Source organism: Oncorhynchus gorbuscha, linkage group LG16 (assembly GCF_021184085.1).
Source record: "Oncorhynchus gorbuscha isolate QuinsamMale2020 ecotype Even-year linkage group LG16, OgorEven_v1.0, whole genome shotgun sequence".
Taxonomy (NCBI): Eukaryota; Metazoa; Chordata; class Actinopteri; order Salmoniformes; family Salmonidae; genus Oncorhynchus; species Oncorhynchus gorbuscha.
The window spans coordinates 43,760,722-43,780,394 of record NC_060188.1 but is presented as its reverse complement, the minus strand read 5'-3'; the positions used below and the strand labels follow the sequence as shown (position 1 = coordinate 43,780,394).

Below are 19,673 nucleotides of genomic sequence, written 5' to 3'. Positions count from 1 at the left end.
ACTGGCTTTTACAAATAAAATGAGTTTATATAAAACCAGACTAATGCTTAACGTTTTAATAAATACTTATCTCCAGCGCGATTTTTGCTGGAGATTAAGATTTTGGACTGGAAGTCGTTCTTGTTCAGATCAGAAATGTGGACATACAAACTGCCCCGTCAGATTGTTTGTACAATATGGCCTGATGAACATGAGTATTGAAATGTTAACACCTCATTACAGGAGAGCACGAACTTTATTAATATTGTTGTTCTCCTACCGGAAAGATGATTGTGAAACATAAACAGGAAGCGGCAAGGTCTGAGGACAGCCATTGCTGTGTCGTGGCTCTGTAACAAAACACGAAGGTATAGAGGAAGACGCGAATTGCGGACTCTCATTTCACCAGAAGGCCGATTTTCATGATTTTAAGAGAAAACATATTTAGTCAATTGATATACACTTAGATAGCTAACGGGTAAGTGTTTCGCATTAATTATTTCAAATATGTCGTTTGCGCCAGTGAGTTTATTTGAACGTACGGCAACACTGCTTGTTAACGTTAGCTTTACGCTAACGTCATTTGAGCAGGAAGCCTAAAACAAAGTGTGTAGTTTACGGCTAACGTTAGTTAGCTAACGTTTTGTCTTAATTTGAAATATGTGGTAACCTTAAATTAGGCCCATTAGTAGTATGTGATTTACTATCTTGAGAAATGTTCTCTAGTTGTAACAAACCGCTTCACTGTTAACGCAATACAGCTAACTTTAGTTTTCTCCCTCCCACTACTAGCTCGATGCTAATGTCTGTAGCTAACTTTGAAAATGACACGTATCTATGAATTCAAATCCACTTAGCTAGCTGGAGGGCCAACCAATCGCTATGGCAACTTACGTGTGTATGTCAACGTTGTCGTTAGCTTGATTTTAATGTTAACCAGTTAGCTAAATGAGAATAAAACCAACTCCTCCTCCGCTGCCAGCTAAACGTAATAATAAAATTTGTGACTTTCACAGCTCGCTATCCGTTTAGCTTTGCTTCCAAACGTTAGCTAGCCAACTGGTCATAGTGGTCGTTGCTATATTATTCATCATGGTGATTTTGCACCATCAATTAAACACATGCCTTAATGTCAGGTAGTTAGCGGATTGTAACGGGATAATGTGATGCTGTTACAGCATTGGTAAGTAGGTTACTGTTCGGCATAACACAACTTTCGACCAACCTTAACTTGGCTATACTACAGTATCTTCGTTCTCGATTCGGCTAAACGTGTCTACACCTGGTGGTGTATACACATTGTTGCCTTACTTCATTGAACAAAAAAGGGATTCGTTTTCATAATAAAACATTTCCTACATTCAAACAGGACATATCCAGTAGCGGATAATGGAGCATCACAAGAGGCCGTAAAAATCTGATAGCTATGATCACCTTCGAGCTGAAATGTAATTTTTTTTGGAGTCAATACAATCAAACTCTATATGTATTGGTGACATAAGATTCCTTTGAGGTGTGTGAGTTGGTGAATTCTTGTGAGGTGTGCGAGTTGGTGAATTCTTGTGAGGTGTGCGGTACCTATGCAATGTTGAACCCAATTCCCTTTAGCCAAAATGTGTATTTTAATTTGAAGTCTGACACGTTGATACCTTAACAAATATCCTCTCCTAGTAATGTTAGTCACCAAACTATAAATAACTAAATCAGTCAAATAACCCCAGATTCTCCTCCATGTTGAATTCTATTGGCCATATATTGACCCCCCCCCCCCTACTTCTAAATGATGATTGATTACCGTAATTGCTGGACTATTAAGCGCTCCTGAATATAAACCGCACCCACTGAATTATTAAAAAATATGTATTTTGTGCATAAATAAGCCGCACATGTCTATAAGCCGCAGGTGCCTACCTGTACATTGAAACAAATGAACTTTACACAGCCTTTAAACGAAACACGGCTTGTAACAAAAATTAAACAGTGGCCTACCAAGAAAGTAATTGGTCACTATCTTCCTCCTCCTGTGCACTGAAACCACTGAAGCCATCTCCTTCGGTGTCTGAGTTGAATAGCCTCAGAATTGCTTCATCCGATGTTGGATCGTTTTCATTGTTGCTCTCGTCACTTTCATCCGGAGGCAAATACCCCGCTGAGCTCATGCTGCCCCTTCAACATGCAGCAGTCCAGCCTTTCGAAACCCGTTGATGATAGTGGATTTTTTGAAAATGCTCCACGCTGTCAGGACCCTCTGGCAGACTTGACCATAAGTTGCTCTTCACATGCGGCCCGTTTTAGTGAAGGATTTCTCCCCACTTGTCATCCAAGCCTCCCACTGAACAAGGGGCGCCACCTTAAATGCACGATTTACACTGATGTGGAGTGGCTGCAAATACTTTGGGCCATCTGCTTTTCTTCCCTCTGAAAGCTGTTGTCTTTTTGCACTGAGTCAGTTCCTCACGCTGCTTTCCAACGTCTTATCATCGACTCATTAAGGCCAAGCTCCCGTGCAGCAGCTCTATTTCCTTTTCCAACAGCCAGATCGATCGCCTTCAACTTGAAAGCTGCATCATATGCATTTCTCCGTGTCTTTGCCATAAAGAGGGTGACAAAATTACTACCGTAATCAGAATGATGGGAAGTTTCAGCGCGCTCGATTTACGTCACATTATGTGACGGTGCTCAGTTTTTTTGGTGGCGTGAATCTTGTGAAAGCGGGAAAAATCCATAAATTATCCGCGTCATTGTATAAACCGCGAGGTTCAAAGCGTGGGAATAAAGTAGCGGCTTATAGTCCGGAAATTACAGTACATGATTTAATTGATTAGATAGGAGTGAGATCAACAATGTTATGACAACTACTATTGATTAGTGGGCATTTGAGATTAATATATTTAGTGTCTGACACTGTGCAATTGTCTTTTGTCTTCTGATTATAACCATGACTGTTAAGCATTTCAGATTATATTGATACAGATTATATTTAAGCATTAAGGCATGAGAATATGGGAATTATCGTGTGAATAACTCCTGACTAAAGGCTGTTTTTAGGCCTGAGGTGAAGCCAAGGGCCGTGTAAAGAGCCCTTAGGGGGTGTTATTTTTGATAATTCCTGTGTTCGAGGGCCTTATTGCTTTTATAAAACGCTTGCCAACATGTTCAAAGATTTAATGTTTATATGAAAAACATTAGTTTTATTTTATCCTTCCACCATACGATGAGCTTTTGTGAATTTTTTTGTAATTTGTACCCTTATGTAGACCTAGTCCCACCCACATCCGTTCCACACATCGAAGGGGGTTGGAGGCAAAGGAAAAACGAATAAGTGCTACCAAATATAACAATATGCATTTCATTTATATTACAGAAGTGTATAAATAAGGTGTATGAAACACGTCTGTAAAACCACAATGAGGACATCGCAAGTTTTCACAAGTCATTACATTACATTTCATTTACATTTAAGTCATTTAGCAGACGCTCTTATCCAGAGCGACTTACAAATTGGTGCATTCACCTTATGACATCCAGTGGAACAACCACTTTACAATAGTGCATCTAAATATTTTAAGGGGGGGGGGTGAGAAGGATTACTTTATCCTATCCTAGGTATTCCTTAAAGAGGTGGGGTTTCAGGTGTCTCCGGAAGGTGGTGATTGACTCCGCTGTCCTGGCGTCGTGAGGGAGTTTGTTCCACCATTGGGGAGCCAGAGCAGCGAACAGTTTTGACTGAGCTGAGCGGGAACTGTACTTCCTCAGTGGTAGGGAGGCGAGCAGGCCAGAGGTGGATGAACGCAGTGCCCTTATTTGGGTGTAGGGCCTGATCAGAGCCTGGAGGTACTGAGGTGCCGTTCCCCTCACAGCTCCGTAGGCAAGCACCATGGTCTTGTAGCGGATGCGAGCTTCAACTGGAAGCCAGTGGAGAGAGCGGAGGAGCGGGGTGACGTGAGAGAACTTGGGAAGGTTGAACACTAGACGGGCTGCGGCGTTCTGGATGAGTTGTAGGGTTTAATGGCACAGGCAGGGAGCCCAGCCAACAGCGAGTTGCAGTAATCCAGACGGGAGATGACAAGTGCCTGGATTAGGACCTGCGCCGCTTCCTGTGTGAGGCAGGGTCGTACTCTGCGGATGTTGTAGAGCATGAACCTACAGGAACGGGCCACCGCCTTGATATTAGTTGAGAACGACAGTTTGTTGTCCAGGATCACGCCAAGGTTCTTAGCGCTCTGGGAGGAGGACACAATGGAGTTGTCAACCGTGATGGCGAGATCATGGAACGGGCAGTCCTTCCCCGGGAGGAAGAGCAGCTCCGTCTTGCCGAAGTTCAGCTTGAGGTGGTGATCCGTCATCCACACTGATATGTCTGCCAGACATGCAGAGATGCGATTCGCCACCTGGTCATCAGAAGGGGGAAAGGAGAAGATTAATTGTGTGTCGTCTGCATAGCAATGATAGGAGAGACCATGTGAGGTTATGACAGAGCCAAGTGACTTGGTGTATAGCGAGAATAGGAGAGGGCCTAGAACAGAGCCCTGGGGGACACCAGTGGTGAGAGCGCGTGGTGAGGAGACAGATTCTCGCCACGCCACCTGGTAGGAGCGACCTGTCAGGTAGGACGCAATCCAAGCGTGGGCCGCGCCGGAGATGCCCAACTCGGAGAGGGTGGAGAGGAGGATCTGATGGTTCACAGTATCGAAGGCAGCCGATAGGTCTAGAAGGATGAGAGCAGAGGAGAGAGAGTTAGCTTTAGCGGTGCGGAGCGCCTCCGTGATACAGAGAAGAGCAGTCTCAGTTGAATGACTAGTCTTGAAACCTGACTGATTTGGATCAAGAAGGTCATTCTGAGAGAGATAGCGGGAGAGCTGACCAAGGACGGCACGTTCAAGAGTTTTGGAGAGAAAAGAAAGAAGGGATACTGGTCTGTAGTTGTTGACATCGGAGGGATCGAGTGTAGGTTTTTTCAGAAGGGGTGCAACTCTCGCTCTCTTGAAGACGGAAGGGACGTAGCCAGCGGTCAGGGATAAGTTGATGAGCGAGGTGAGGTAAGGGAGAAGGTCTCCGGAAATGGTCTGGAGAAGAGAGGAGGGGATAGGGTCGAGCGGGCAGGTTGTTGGGCGGCCGGCCGTCACAAGACGCGAGATTTCATCTGGAGAGAGAGGGGAGAAAGAGGTCAGAGCACAGGGTAGGGCAGTGTGAGCAGAACCAGCGGTGTTGTTTGACTTAGCAAACGAGGATCGGATGTCGTCGATCTTCTTTTCAAAATGGTTGACGAAGTCATCTGCAGAGAGGGAGGAGGGGGGGGGGAGGAGGATTCAGGAGGGAGGAGAATGTGGCAAAGAGCTTCCTAGGGTTAGAGGCAGATGCTTGGAATTAAGAGTGGTAGAAAGTGGCTTTAGCAGCAGAGACAGAGGAGGAAAATGTAGAGAGGAGGGAGTGAAAGGATGCCAGGTCCGCAGGGAGGCGAGTTTTCCTCCATTTCCGCTCGGCCTTCCGGAGCCCTGTTCTGTGAGCTCGCATTGAGTCGTCAAGCCACGGAGCGGGAGGGGAGGACCGAGCCGGCCTGGAAGATAGGGGACATAGAGAGTCAAAGGATGCAGAAAGGGAGGAGAGGAGGGTTGAGGAGGCAGAATCAGGAGATAGGTTGGAGAAGGTTTGAGCAGAGGGAAGAGATGATAGGATGGAAGAGGAGAGAGTAGCGGGGAGAGAGAGCGAAGGTTGGGACGGCGCGATACCATCCGAGTAGGGGCAGTGTGGGAAGTGTTGGATGAGAGCGAGAGGGAAAAGGATACAAGGTAGTGGTCGGAGACTTGGAGGGGAGTTGCAATGAGGTTAGTGGAAGAACAGCATCTAGTAAAGATGAGGTCGGCGTATTGCCTGCCTTGTGAGTAGGGGGGAAGGTGAGAGGGTGAGGTCAAAAGAGGAGAGGAGTGGAAAGGAGGCAGAGAGGAATGAGTCAAAGGTAGACGTGGGGAGGTTAAAGTCGCCCAGAACTGTGAGAGGTGAGCCGTCCTCAGGAAAGGAGCTTATCAAGGCATCAAGCTCATTGATGAACTCTCCGAGGGGACCTGGAGGGCGATAAATGATAAGGATGTTAAGCTTGAAAGGGCTGGTAACTGTGACAGCATGAAATTCAAAGGAGGCGATAGACAGATGGGTAAGGGGAGAAAGAGAGAATGACCACATGGGAGAGATAAGGATCCCTATGCCACCACCCCGCTGACCAGAAGCTCTCGGGGTGTGCGAGAACACGTGGGCGGACGAAGAGAGAGCAGTAGGAGTAGCAGTGTTATCTGTGGTGATCCATGTTTCTGTCAGTGCCAAGAAGTCGAGGGACTGGAGGGAGGCATAGGCTGAGATGAACTCTGCCTTGTTGGCTGCAGATCGGCAGTTCCAGAGGCTACCGGAGACCTGGAACTCCACGTGGGTCGTGCGCGCTGGGACCACCAGATTAGGGTGGCAGCGGCCATTGAGTCATTGAGTCATCGTACGAAAAACAGAGTAATCTTCAATAGGTACATCATTCATGTTGAAATTCACAACATTACATACATAGGCATTTCATCATTAAGTCCGTTAGGAAATAATGTCTGGAGGGTGAAAATCGTTAATATGAAAAAGATTATTATATTTAGTAAATTCATTTTATTTTATCCTTCCACCATACAAAATAGTCTGGGCAAAAGCCAGTCGTTAGTTTACAGATTCTCAAGTTGCTAGCCAAATAGATGGGTTGGTTGTTTATCAACAACTAACTCGTCCACAACTATGGTGCAAAACAGACAGGGTTGGCTTAGATTGTTTACCACGTGTAAGCTATATTTTGTCTCCAATAGTTTCAATAAAATATAAATACATTTGCACAATGAGCACTTGTTTCCTCTCAAATAAATACTTACAGTAGATGGTTGGCTAGCTAGTGAATTTGGGGCCCTATTAGCATTGACATAATCTGTCAAAACAAGACATGGCATCAAGAAAGAGATGAAACGAGCCACTTATGATTCCCCAAATGGCAGTTTCTTGTCATTCTTGCTAGCAATCTAGCCACTGAGAATCACAACACCCTGACTTCTGCCCCATGGATGCGCTCACGCACATTAGCTGACTATGTCAGGAAAATTATCTATGGGCTGGTCGTTCATTCTATCCATTGTATTTGCAATTGTTGTTATAGTAAACAAATCATTAACATGTAGCTATGCAGGCTAGCTACTTCTCCTTTGCTAGCTTGCCAACTAAAGCTAACACAATCACCTCAAGCAGCCGAAATGACGGCAAGATATGTGCGCTTTAGTTTATTTATAATGAAATATGTCTGGGGCGGCAGGTAGCCTAGTGGTTTGAGCGTTGGGCCAGTAACCCGAAAGGCTGCTAGATCGAATCCCTGAGCTGACAAGGTAAGGATCTGTCGTTCTGTCCCTGAACAAGGCACTTAACCCACTGTTCCCCGGTAGGCTGTCATTGTAAGTAAGAATTTGTTCTTAACTGACTTGCCTTAGTAAAATAAAAGTTTTAAAAAATTATCCTGCTAAATGAATTCGCCTGGCCAGAGAAGCTGTCAAAAAAAACTGCAACTTTGTTCCACAGGTCAGAGAAGCAGACAGCAAGGTTAAGACAACCCACGTGTTAGCCTAGTAGCATAGAGAAATATTGTCTCAATGCTTTTTTTCCAGGGGAGATGAAGTTTATAAATTGACTGGCTGGGAATTGGGACATTGGGTGTGCATTGATAAATGGAACCTGGAGAATGCTGAGATTGTGGTGCCATAACCCTGTGCTGGAGTTATGGCAATCAGCATCCCAAAAACCTGTTTCATAATCTGGATTTATTGATTGTACTTTCTTTCCCCCACGTATATAGTAGCTATGGCTTTTCTAGAGCAATCTGCTCTCACCTCAACTTCTGTTAGGGATAGAAAGCTTTGAGCTGAAAACAGTGACTTGATTGATCAGTGTTTGTAAGTTATCTCTAGCTGTCATAACCTGTAGGTTATGTTTGAGTTGAATACACGTTCTCCTATTTAAGAGTCTCTAGGAAAAAGGTGAGAACACGAGCCAGCTGGCCTGGCAAATAGATCTGTCAGGTAGTCTGATGTCCTACTGGAAGTATATTTTTTTCTATAATCTTAGTACACTTCTGTTCCTGCACCTCAATGCCCTCTGGCCTTAATATTGAAATATCATAAAACATTTTGCAGAGGTGTCACTACTTCTGATTTTTCTTTTGGCTAGGCTAGATGCTGTAAATATTAGTTTTGGGCCTATATTGATCAATCACATGTTTAAAAGGATTGATGTTCAGGGGAATTAACAGAATGAAGTTGAATATATAACACCATAGAATACTATCTCCATGACGACTACTGCTGTGACTTTTTTGAGCATCCATTGACGTAATCATGTAAAATCAGACTGGTATGATAAATCAGAGGTTGTTTAGCGTAGGGCTCTGCTCTCTTGCTTTGATAGTTGGAAAATACTAGAAGCCGGTGTGGTACATCTCTACCAAATATCCTGGCTTCCCTGCTAAACTGTTCTAGAGTAGGGTATTTACTTGACTGTGTTTACACAGGCACTCCAGTTCAGAAATTGCCAGTAGATCTTTTGCTTCCACTGGATCACGTCACACACACATCCTCCAACCCACAGTGTGTCAGCAGCAGCCAGGGCAAAGGGGAGAGCTCCTGCTGATGTGTAGTTCAGTTGTATTTGCATGGTCTTGACCTTTGGCTCCCATATACTTTAGCCCTGGAGCTGTTTGCACGTTGTATAACTGGTCACAGGTCAGGCAGCCTGCCGGGCGCATTGTGGTGCACGCTAGACGGGGAGACAGTTGAGTCTGAGACAAAAGTCACAGTAAAATTACCAGCTCAGGCCTCTTTTTATTTCAAATATACAGTACCAGTCAAACGTTTGGACACCTACTCATTCAAGGGTTTTTCTTTATTTTTGACTGTTTTCTACATTGTGGAATAATAGTGACGACTTCAAAACTATTCGTTTGAGCCAACAGTTCTGTATACCACCCCTACCTACCGTGTCACAACACAACTGAAGGGCTCAAACGCATTAAGAAGTAAATAAATTCCACAAATGTACTTTTAACAAGGCACACCTGTTAATTTAAATGCATTCCAGGTGACTACCTCATGAAGCTGGTTGAGAAATTGGCAAGAGTGTGCAAAGCTGTCATCAAGGCAAAGGGTGGCTACTTTGTAGAATCTCAAATATATTTTGATTTAACTCTTCCTCTTTTTTTGCTGACTACGTGATTCAATGTTATTATATAGTTAGGGTGTCTTCACTATTATTGTACAATGTGGAAAATTAGTTTAAAAAATAAAAACCCTTGAGTAGGCGTGTCCATTTTGACCTTTAAAAAATATATATATAAATCTCCTGCTCAGTGCTCACTGGAGGTATTTATGTAGAGGTGTTGGGAGCCTACCTTTTTGACTGAATGGCATTTTATTTTGCATTACTGAAGCTGCATGCACATAGATGGCCATTGGTTTGTTAGTTTAGTCAAAGTTTAAAAGGTTCCCTGTGCAGCCTTTCCATGCTAGAATGATTATGGCAGAACATTAGGTTTGTATCTTGCATGTATTTTTTTAATGGAAAGTACAATAGGCTAATGTTAGCTAACTAAACCTGATTGGGATTATCCATTTACAAGGCCCATGGTCCACATCATCAGGCTCTGAGTCAGTGTCGTTGAGGCCATGTTCATGAGCACGTGTCTTGGCTGTTAGGAAAGAGACTGTGAACATTGGTCTGAACTGCCTGTACTTCTGTCCATTGAATCTCACTGGAACAAGATTATACTTCCTGAGGGTTGCCATTGATTGTAATTGTTCTTATCACATGTTGCTAAATCCTTCAGATGAGACTCTCCTTGCGACGATGTGACACGCACCGCGTTCCACATGCTGAACTCGGATTGCAGGGATTCTAAAGTCTTGTAGGACCTTGATTCTAGGATGGTTGTTGGTCTACTTTTGGAAACACAAATATAGGCTAATAGACTAATTATGCCAAATTACTTTGCCTCTGTCACTGATGCTTCCCCTGGTTCCAGATTTAGATTTTGTTACTCACTCAGATACCATATTTTATTTCACCTTTAGTTTATCAGGGAGTCATACTGACACTACGGTCTCTTGTGGATGAGTCCTGAATGACATAAATGACAGAAAATACACACATCAAAATGTAAATACAAAATGCAAGTAGAAAGAACAACATGGTCATAAACACATTCATCAATAATAAAGTCCTCAATTATCTTTTTGAATTGCACCGAAACATCAAATTTAAGAACATTTTAAATAAGGTGAAGGAAATTAAAAGCTGATTTACCTAACTCGATGGAGGAATTTCCATAGTTGGCAATCCCTAAGACCGGGTGTGGTAACTTGTATGCTTAAAGTTTTTAATTATGTTAGGTAACCGTGGGACTTTTTGTAAAAGGCCTTTATACGCAAGTATGTTTTCATTTTTGTGGACACCCCTTCAAAGTAGTGGATTTGGCTATTTGAATGAAACCTGTTGCTGACAGTAGAATGGCCTTACTGAAGAGTTCAGTGACTATCAACGTGGCATAGGATGCCACCTTTCCAAAAAGTCAGTTCATCAAATTTGTGCCCTGCTAGAGCTGTCACCGTCAAATGTAAGTGCTATTATTGTGGAGTGGGAACGTCAAGGAGCAACAATGGCCATCCGCTATCTGGCAGTCTGACTGACAAATCTGGGTTTGTTCGGATGCCAGAAGAAAGCTACCTGTCCCAATCCATAGTGCCAACTGTAAAGTTTGGTGGCGGAGGAATAATGATCTGGGGATGTTTTCCATGGTTCGGTCTAGGCCCCTTAGTTCCAGTGACGAGAAATCTTAATGTGACACTTTGTGGCAACCGTTTGGGGAATGTCCTTTGCTGTTTCAGCATGACAATGCCCCGTGCACAAAGCAAGGTCCATACAGAAATGGTTTGTCGATCTATGTGGAATAACTTGACTGGCCAGCACAGAGCCCTGAGCTCATTCCCATCGAACACCTTTTGGATGAATTGGAACACCGACTGCGATCCAGGCCGACTAGCCCAACCTCAATAATGCTCTTGTGGCTGAATGGAAGCAAGTCCCTGCAGCAATGTTCCAACATCTAGTGGAAAGCCAAACCCCATAATAATGCCATGGTTTTGGAATGAGATGTTGGATGAGCAGGTGTCCACATACTTTATTTTTTTAAATATACAAGTTATATACTGAACAAAAATATAAACACAATTTACAATTAATCTATGGATTTTACATGACTGGGCAGGGGCATGAGAGGGCGTAGACCCACCCACTTGGGAGCCAGGCCCGGACAATCAGAATGAGTTTTTCCCTGCAAAAGTGCCTGGGTTTGCGTGGTCTGAGGCCAGTTGATCGTATTGACAAATTCTCTAAACTGACAGAGGCATCTTATGGTAGAGAAATGAACATTTCATCTGATAGGCTAATTGACATAATTTGAGTCAATTGGAGGTGTACCTGTGGATGTATTTCAAGGCCTACCTTCAAACTCAGTGCCTCTTTGCTTGACATCATGGGAAAATAAAAAGAAATCAGCCAAGACATCAGAAAAAACAATGTAGACCTCCAGTAGTCTGGTTCATCCTTGGGAGCAATTTCAAAGTGTCTGAAGGTACCACATTCATCTGTACAAACAATAGTACGCAAGTATAAACATCATGGGACCACGCAGCTGTCATACCACCCAGGAAGGAGACGTGTTCGGTCTCCTAGAGATGAACGTACTTTGATGTGAAAAGTGCAAATCAATCCCAGAACAACAGCAAAGGACCTTGTGAAGATGCTGGAGGAAACCGGTACAAAAGTATCTATATACACAGTAAAACAAGTCTTATATCGACATAACCTGAAAGGCCGCTCATCAAGGAAGAGGCCACTGCTCCACAACCGCCATTTAAAAAAGCCAGACTACGGTTTGCAACTACACATGGGGACAAAGATACATACTTTTTGGAGAAATGTCCTCTGGTCTGATGAAACATAAAATGGAACTGTTTGGCCATAATGACCATTGTTATGTTTGGAGGAGAAAGGGGGAGGCTTGCAAACCGAAGAACACCATCCCAACCGGGAAGCACAGGGGTGGCAGCATCATGTTGTGGGGGTGCTTTGCTGCAGGAGGATTTGGTGCACTTCACAAAATAGATGGCATCAAGAGGCAGGAAAATTATGTGGATATATTGAAGCAACATCTCAAGAAATCAGTTAAAGCTTGGTCGCAAATGGGTCTTCAAGATGGACAATGACCCCAAGCAGACTTCCAAAGTTGTGGCAAAATGGCTTAAGGACAACAAAGTCAAGGTATTGGAGTGGCCATCACAAAGCCCTGACCTCAATCCTATAGAAAATTTGTGGGCAGAACTGAAAAAGTGTGTGCGAGCAAGGAGGCCTACAAACCTGACTCAGTTACACCAGCTCTGTCAGGAGGAATGGGCCAAAATTCACCCCACTTATTGTGGTAAGCTTGTGGAAGGCAACACAAAACATTTGACCTAAGTTAAACCATTTAAAGGCAATGCTACCAAATACTAATTAAATCTGTAAACTTCTGACCCACTGGGAATGTGATTAAAGAAATAAAAGCTGAAATAAATTATATTCTCTCCTATTATTTTGACATGTCACATTCTTAAAATAAAGTGGTGCTCCTAACTTACCTAGACAGGGAATTTTTACTAGAGTTTAAACTGAGTTTAAATGTATTTGGCTAAGGTATATGTAAACTTCCGACTTCAACTGTATATGGCCACTCCCCCTTTCTGTAATATGTTACGTTTAAATGCATTATAATAATGGTGTCTTATACACTGAGTATACGAAACATTAGGAAGACATGCTCTTTCCATGACAGATTGACAAGGTGAACGATATCATCGCTTATTAATTTCACATGTTAAATCCACTTCAGTCAGTGTAGATAAAGGGGAGCAGATGATTAAAGGATTTTTAAGTTGTGTTACAATTGAGATATGGATTGTGTATGTGTGCCATTCAGAGACTGAATGGGCAAGACGGATTAAAGTGCTTTTTGAACGTGGTATGGTGGTAGGTGCCAGGCGCACCGGTTTGTGTGTATCATGAACTGAACCACTGCTGGGTTTCAAGCTCAACAGTTTTCCATGTGTATCAAGAATGGTTCACCATCCAAACTTGACAACTATGGGACACATTGGAGTCAACATGGGCCAGCATGCCTCTGTGTAACGCTTTCGACACCTTGTAGTGTCAATGCTCAATGACTCGAGGCTGTTCTGAGGGCAAAAGGGGCGCAACTCAATATTAGGAAGGTGCCCATGACTGATAGATTGTTGATCAACAGTTTTGGAATCCGGGATAACTAATAGCCTTATCTCTTCACTGTTGGGTCATGCCGCATTCAAAACAACTCTGAGGTTTCCAACTTCAGTGCTTTCAAGACAACTGGGAACTCTGAATAAAACAAGCTCAGACTGGGGGGGGAAAGTAGTTAACGGTTATCTAACTCGGAATTCCAACTTGGGAACTCAAGCCTCTGTGGAGCTTTCCGACCAAGATCACTGATGTCATGATTTGACCTTGTATTTTTCCAGAGTTCCCAGTTGTCTTGAAAGCACCAACTATTTTTTTATTGTTGATCTAAAATGGCTCCTTATTTGGGGTTGATTGGGGAAACTGCTCTTGTGTTCTAGCTTCCAGTAGGCCTAGATCTTAATATTTTTTGTGTCTAAGGAAGATCAGGGCCAAGTAAATAATCAAACGTTTTAACATGTACTGTTCTCACATGCCTGTTGTTCATAGCCTCTGTTCTTGCATGCCTGTTGTTCATAGCCTCTGTTCTTGCATGCCTGTTGTTCATAGCCTCTGTTCTTGCATGCCTGTTGTTCATAGCCTCTGTTCTTGCATGCCTGTTGTTCATAGCCTCTGTTCTTGCATGCCTGTTGTTCATAGCCTCTGTTCTTGCATGCCTGTTGTTTATAGCCTCTGTTCTTGCATGCCTGTTGTTTATAGCCTCTGTTCTTGCATGCCTGTTGTTCGTAGCCTCTGTTCTTGCATGCCTGTTGTTCGTAGCCTCTGTTCTTGCATGCCTGTTGTTCGTAGCCTCTGTTCTTGCATGCCTGTTGTTCGTAGCCTCTGTTCTTGCATGCCTGTTGTTCGTAGCCTCTGTTCTTGCATGCCTGTTGTTCGTAGCCTCTGTTCTTGCATGCCTGTTGTTCGTAGCCTCTGTTCTTGCATGCCTGTTGTTCGTAGCCTCTGTTCTTGCATGCCTGTTGTTCGTAGCCTCTGTTCTTGCATGCCTGTTGATCGTAGCCTCTGTTCTTGCATGCCTGTTGTTCGTAGCCTCTGTTCTTGCATGCCTGTTGTTTATAGCCTCTGTTCTTACATGCCTGTTGTTCATAGCCTCTGTTCTTGCGGTCTTACAGGATTCACCAGCTCCGGATATGTCCTTCATATTTGATTGGATTTATAGTGGTTTCAGTAGCGTACTGCAGTTTCTAGGTAAGTACTATCTAAAATTCACCTATTACACTTTCAATACTGTCCTCTGAATGGCTTGTATAGGAAGATGGTTCTTAAGCTACTCAGTACTGATACCTTTTCTGTTTATTTCTTGGTTTTCCCAATCGCCACCTGTTCTAAAGAATGCCAACGAGTGTGGTACTGTCTGTCGTTCCTGTAAATCCATCTTGTCCCTCTTGTGGTTGAACGTGGTAACTGATTTTGAGTAGTATAGGACAAGGCCTAGGTGTTTGACAGTGTGCGTGCCCACTGCCAAGCTACAGTGAAACACAAACAAGAGGCTGCTGCTACAGCTCGCTTTAGCCTCCCTCTCCAGAGCCCTCTAGTTTCTGTGACACTAGCTAGCTCTCATCCCTGAGAGGCGTGGTGACACTCCTGCTTAACTTGTTAAACAGGTAGTGCTGATGTTCCAATGGTGTGGAGTAATGATGACGGCTAGGCCTCAGCTCACTCGGATAGAAATGACAAAGCTTGTTCACTATAGGTTATGCATACCTGACAGCAAGTCTAAACTTGTTACTTCAACACTTTCAAGTTTGACTTATTTTGTTGCTGAGAAGAGTTTCCAATGATTTGGTTTCATTGTGAATACATTGTTAGGCAAAGGAAAGTCAACAATTATTGACAGGGCAAGGTGATAGGAAGTCGCAGCTTCACTTTCAATGTACAAAGACATTTCTGAAATATTTGTTTGATACATTTATTATATTTTAGGACTGTACAAGAAATCGGGCAAGTTAGTATTTCTTGGACTGGACAATGCTGGCAAGACAACGCTACTGCACATGCTCAAAGATGACAGATTGGGACAGCATGTGCCAACTTTACATCCAAGTGAGTAAATCTTTTATAGTCACATTTGTGTAATTTTCCTATAAACGTACCCATCGAGAGCTAAGGAAACAGACAGTTGCTTATGAACATGCCTAAAAGTTCAACAATCAATCCCAAGTATGATCTTCTCCTCAGTGATAATTTCATCAACAAAAATAGTGACTAAAATATTTGTTCGACGCCAATTTAAAAAAAATATAATTTGTGCTAATTGACTAGACTAACTGACTAAATAAATAGACTGACAAAAATATAAATTAAAATGATTTTTTCCTATCAGTTGACTGAGACGAGACTAACTTCTCTGTGACTAAAATCTGACTACTAAGTGGACTGGACAAGAGTTTTTCTGAGAGATTAAGAGCTTTTCAGTGATGAGTACAATTATTTTGATTTTAGCAGCACAGATGTGCTTCGCAGTTCTGTTCAGCTGTTCCACAGCCTACATCGGCTGGGGAGCAAGCGATGAATATGGGCAGACATGCTCCACTCAGCCTCCGATTAGACACATTACGTAGGCGACTCTCTTGCTTCCCCATAGCTAACCAGTCACACAATACTTTGCCATCTGGTGATTGCTCCTCTCTCTTGTCTGTCTGTGTGTTTTGTATGTAATGTGCAATATCTATGTAGGCTAAAATAGGAATTTACATGGCCAGATTTTTCTTATGTTTGTCATATTTCTGCTGTTGGGAAGAGAATCTGATGTTATGCAGAAAAATATTGTTAGGACAAGGCTATGGAAGTCAGTGATTTATGTTTACTCTCGGTCATTGAGGCAATACACATGTAATGTGACCAAAATGAAAGGGCATTGAGTTTACTAAAATGGCGCGCTGTTTTCGTCATTTTGACAACGAACACCAAATCATAATTCAAATGACAAAAATGTGACAAAAATGACTAAGACGACTAAATCCAAGAGTGACAAAATGAACACTGCCCCTCAGATGTTCATAAAAAGCTAGCGCTGGCTACTTTCTCTTGTCCTACCTATTTGATGGTTACCCAGTTGACTGAGCTTGTGTAGTAGTTTTCCAATGTAACTATGACCCATTTTACCCACCAGCCTCGGAAGAGCTGACGATTGCTGGCATGACCTTCACCACCTTTGACCTTGGAGGCCATGCACAAGGTATGTATGTGTGCCTGACTGTCTGTGTGAGAGAACGTCGATCTGCAAAACTGTACTGCACTAATTTATTTTGCTTTGTGCACGTTTTCAAACAGCTCGCAGAGTGTGGAAAAACTACCTCCCCGCCATCAACGGCATCGTCTTCCTCGTGGATTGCTTGGACATCCCGAGATTGGCCGAGTCCAAAACAGAACTTGATGTGCGTAATCATGAATTTCACAACGACATTGAAAAGGTCCCATGAATAAGATAAATGGGGCTGAAAGCGATTTCAACTTAAAAACCCACCGTACATGTTCTATCCAAACAAATGGCCTTTTCATAAGCAGTTCATCAGTTTTGTACTCATTTCTTTGGATATGTGCGACGAAAGAATGGTTTCTTTACCGTTTCCAAAGTCGTACCTGCTAAAAGTTTCATGGGTAGATCATGTCTTACATCATGACATGTTTGGTGTGGATTAATGTGATAACTAACCAGACATCTCCGCCCTGTGGTACACACAGGCACTAATGACAGATGAGACCATTGGAAACGTGCCGATCCTGGTCCTTGGCAACAAGATTGACAGACACGAAGCCATCAGCGAGGAGAGACTGCGTGAGCTGTTTGGATTGTATGGACAGACAACGGGCAAGGTGAGGAGATCACTGCACTAACCCACATCTACTGATACTACTGTGCGACGCCAACAAATCACAAGAGTTTCACCCTGTTAGGTCATGTTGGGGAACTCTTGGCCCTAGCAGTAACCAAAGCAATATCCTGTTGAACAGCCTACCTCTAACATAGATATGATTTTTAAAACAAAGGAAGAACAAAAGCAGAGCCACAGGTGGTTAGAACAACCATGCATTGGAATGATGTTCCCTGATGTTGTTTGTCTGGTCTCCAGGGCAACATTCCCATGAAGGAGTTGAACACGAGACCACTGGAGTTGTTCATGTGCAGCGTGCTGAAGAGGCAGGGCTACGGGGAGGGCTTCCGCTGGCTCTCCCAGTACATCGACTAGAACCCCGGCAGGAGGAGGCGCGACAGGGAGACTCCCCACTTCTACCACCACCGCCACCACACTCAGTCCCATGTTTGGTTTATAAAGTCTGCCTCCACTATCAGAAAAAAAACAGTACAACTTGAACCCAATAGACTTTTATTGGTCTCCGGAACATTTTTTGTGGCTTTTTTTTCTTCCTTTACTCTCTTTTTCTAAGAGAATTAACATAGCATTGATTCTGCAGAACCGTTGAAAAAAAATTCTAACTGATGAATCTTTTCTATTTTGTTTCAATCTTTTTGCCTCCCCCCGTGACATCTGTTGGTGTGGTAAATGCATTCTAACTCTAAATCTGTAAATTCATCTAATGGTATAGGCCCACCGTACCCTTCCGTCACATTTTGAGCAGTGAGACAGAGCTGAGTAGTTGTACACGTCGCAATACATATTTTTTTAAACTTGAAAGAAAACATGCAGATGTGACTCGTGTTTAATCATGTTTTGTTCATTTGTTTCTTTATCCTATATTTTTTTACATTATTTCAGTAAACATAGAAAGAAATGTAGACCACCGTACTCGCCCTTCTGTGGCTCTGTCATACTCTTATAATACAGAGCCCTGCATTGATCTACATTAATGTATTGGGGGAAAAGTTACATTCCTTAAGATGTCACTTAATGGCAGATCACATTTCATCAACACTGCAATGACTATTCCCAGGCTCCAGGACATGAGTGTAGGTAGGCCAACGGGTTGTATGTAGCATGGACCTCTCGTGGTCCTCAGGCATGGTGTGACAAGATGGTAGAAAGGACCATGGACCACAATGGGAAGGTACATTTTAATTCAGAAGAAGGAAAAGGAAAGTAACTATTGGCTATATAACCATCTCTTTGAGTCTGAGGTTCGAAGTTGAAATTGTTAGCTAGCAGACAAGATCAGAAAGATATTTAACTGAATTAAATGATTGAAAATAACATGCAGTAAAAAGTGGTTGGTTTCATGTAACATCTAGTAGTTGTCAATGTTATAAAGCCATTTTACTGATGAGTTCCCTGAGCAGATACGAACAGGATGAATATATTGACCAAGTAAGATATGAGGAATAGTCCATGAGTGGGAATGGATAGGCATATGAAAACCTATAAGAAAGAATGTACATGCCCACCATAGATTTTTTTTTATTTTATACGCGGTTTCCTTGATCAATGTGCTTTATAGAAAAAAAACTTATGCATGCCTTGTTCTTTGATTTTGAATGACCATCTACAGAAGTACAACACGAGGGGGGAAATGCCAAATTACAATGTTAAAATTAAGTGCTTTTCTCAAAACGTGTTGTTTTTCTTCAGAACCATAATTGAATGGCGCATAATACTTTTTTTTGTTCTGTCCCTTTGCGTCTCTTTAATCTCTCGTATTCCATGAGCTGTTCCGATAAGAGAGAGACTCTGTTTGCATCATAAATTGTAATAAATGTTTGCAATGAATAACAGGATAACAGTGGTCCGTAACCAACAGTTATTTTGGAGTGGCTCGGTCGCTTGACTGTCACTAGAAATGACACCTTCGTTTTCTGGGCTGTCATAATGGAAGTTGACAATTTAAATGGTTAGGGTAGGTAAGGGTTTACGGTGGGGCTGTCCCAAGGATCCCGGAACTAATTGAATCTCACTTTACGTTGTATTCGCTAAAATATGTTATTAAAAGTATACATTTCAGAAGCACGCGGAAGAGGGCACTTGTATATGACAAAGAGGTACATGTATGTTTATTTTTTTATTTGTACAAAAACCGACTGATGGTGGCTCGTTGTTGCTAGCAACTTCAGCGTCCAAACTCAACTCCGCCTCGATATAATCGAGTTGAACGTTATTCCGCTGCGGTGTGGTTTATGAAAAAGGTTTCTGCCACGTCAACAGTTGTAATTGGCTGAAACATAATTTATTGCCGGAAATAGACCTTTCGGTCTGGGCTAGAAAGGGTACCGATTGTGTTAAAATGGCGTCATAGTCCCGTCTGCTCCACTCGTAGCTTGAGTTGTCTCAGGAATTTTGTAATGACTCATTTACAATGATGGTGGTTAACACTGCTGGTCTTCAGTATTTTACTAGCCTACAAGCTTTTGAAGACCATCTAAACCATTATAAACAGAAGACAAG

General features: G+C 42.8%; 1 protein-coding gene across 1 annotated transcript; it reads left to right on the top strand.

Annotated features, from left to right (window-relative positions):
• The first annotated feature begins 268 nt into the window (after positions 1-268).
• On the top strand, positions 269-19,009 carry LOC123999253 (GTP-binding protein SAR1b). Its single transcript, XM_046304823.1, has 7 exons — positions 269-457; positions 14,451-14,526; positions 15,262-15,381; positions 16,451-16,516; positions 16,612-16,715; positions 17,023-17,154; positions 17,412-19,009. The coding sequence occupies exons 2-7, from the start codon at positions 14,469-14,471 to the stop codon at positions 17,526-17,528; spliced, it is 597 nt and encodes a 198-aa protein (XP_046160779.1). The 5' UTR covers positions 269-457; positions 14,451-14,468; the 3' UTR covers positions 17,529-19,009.
• The last annotated feature ends 664 nt before the right edge of the window (positions 19,010-19,673 follow it).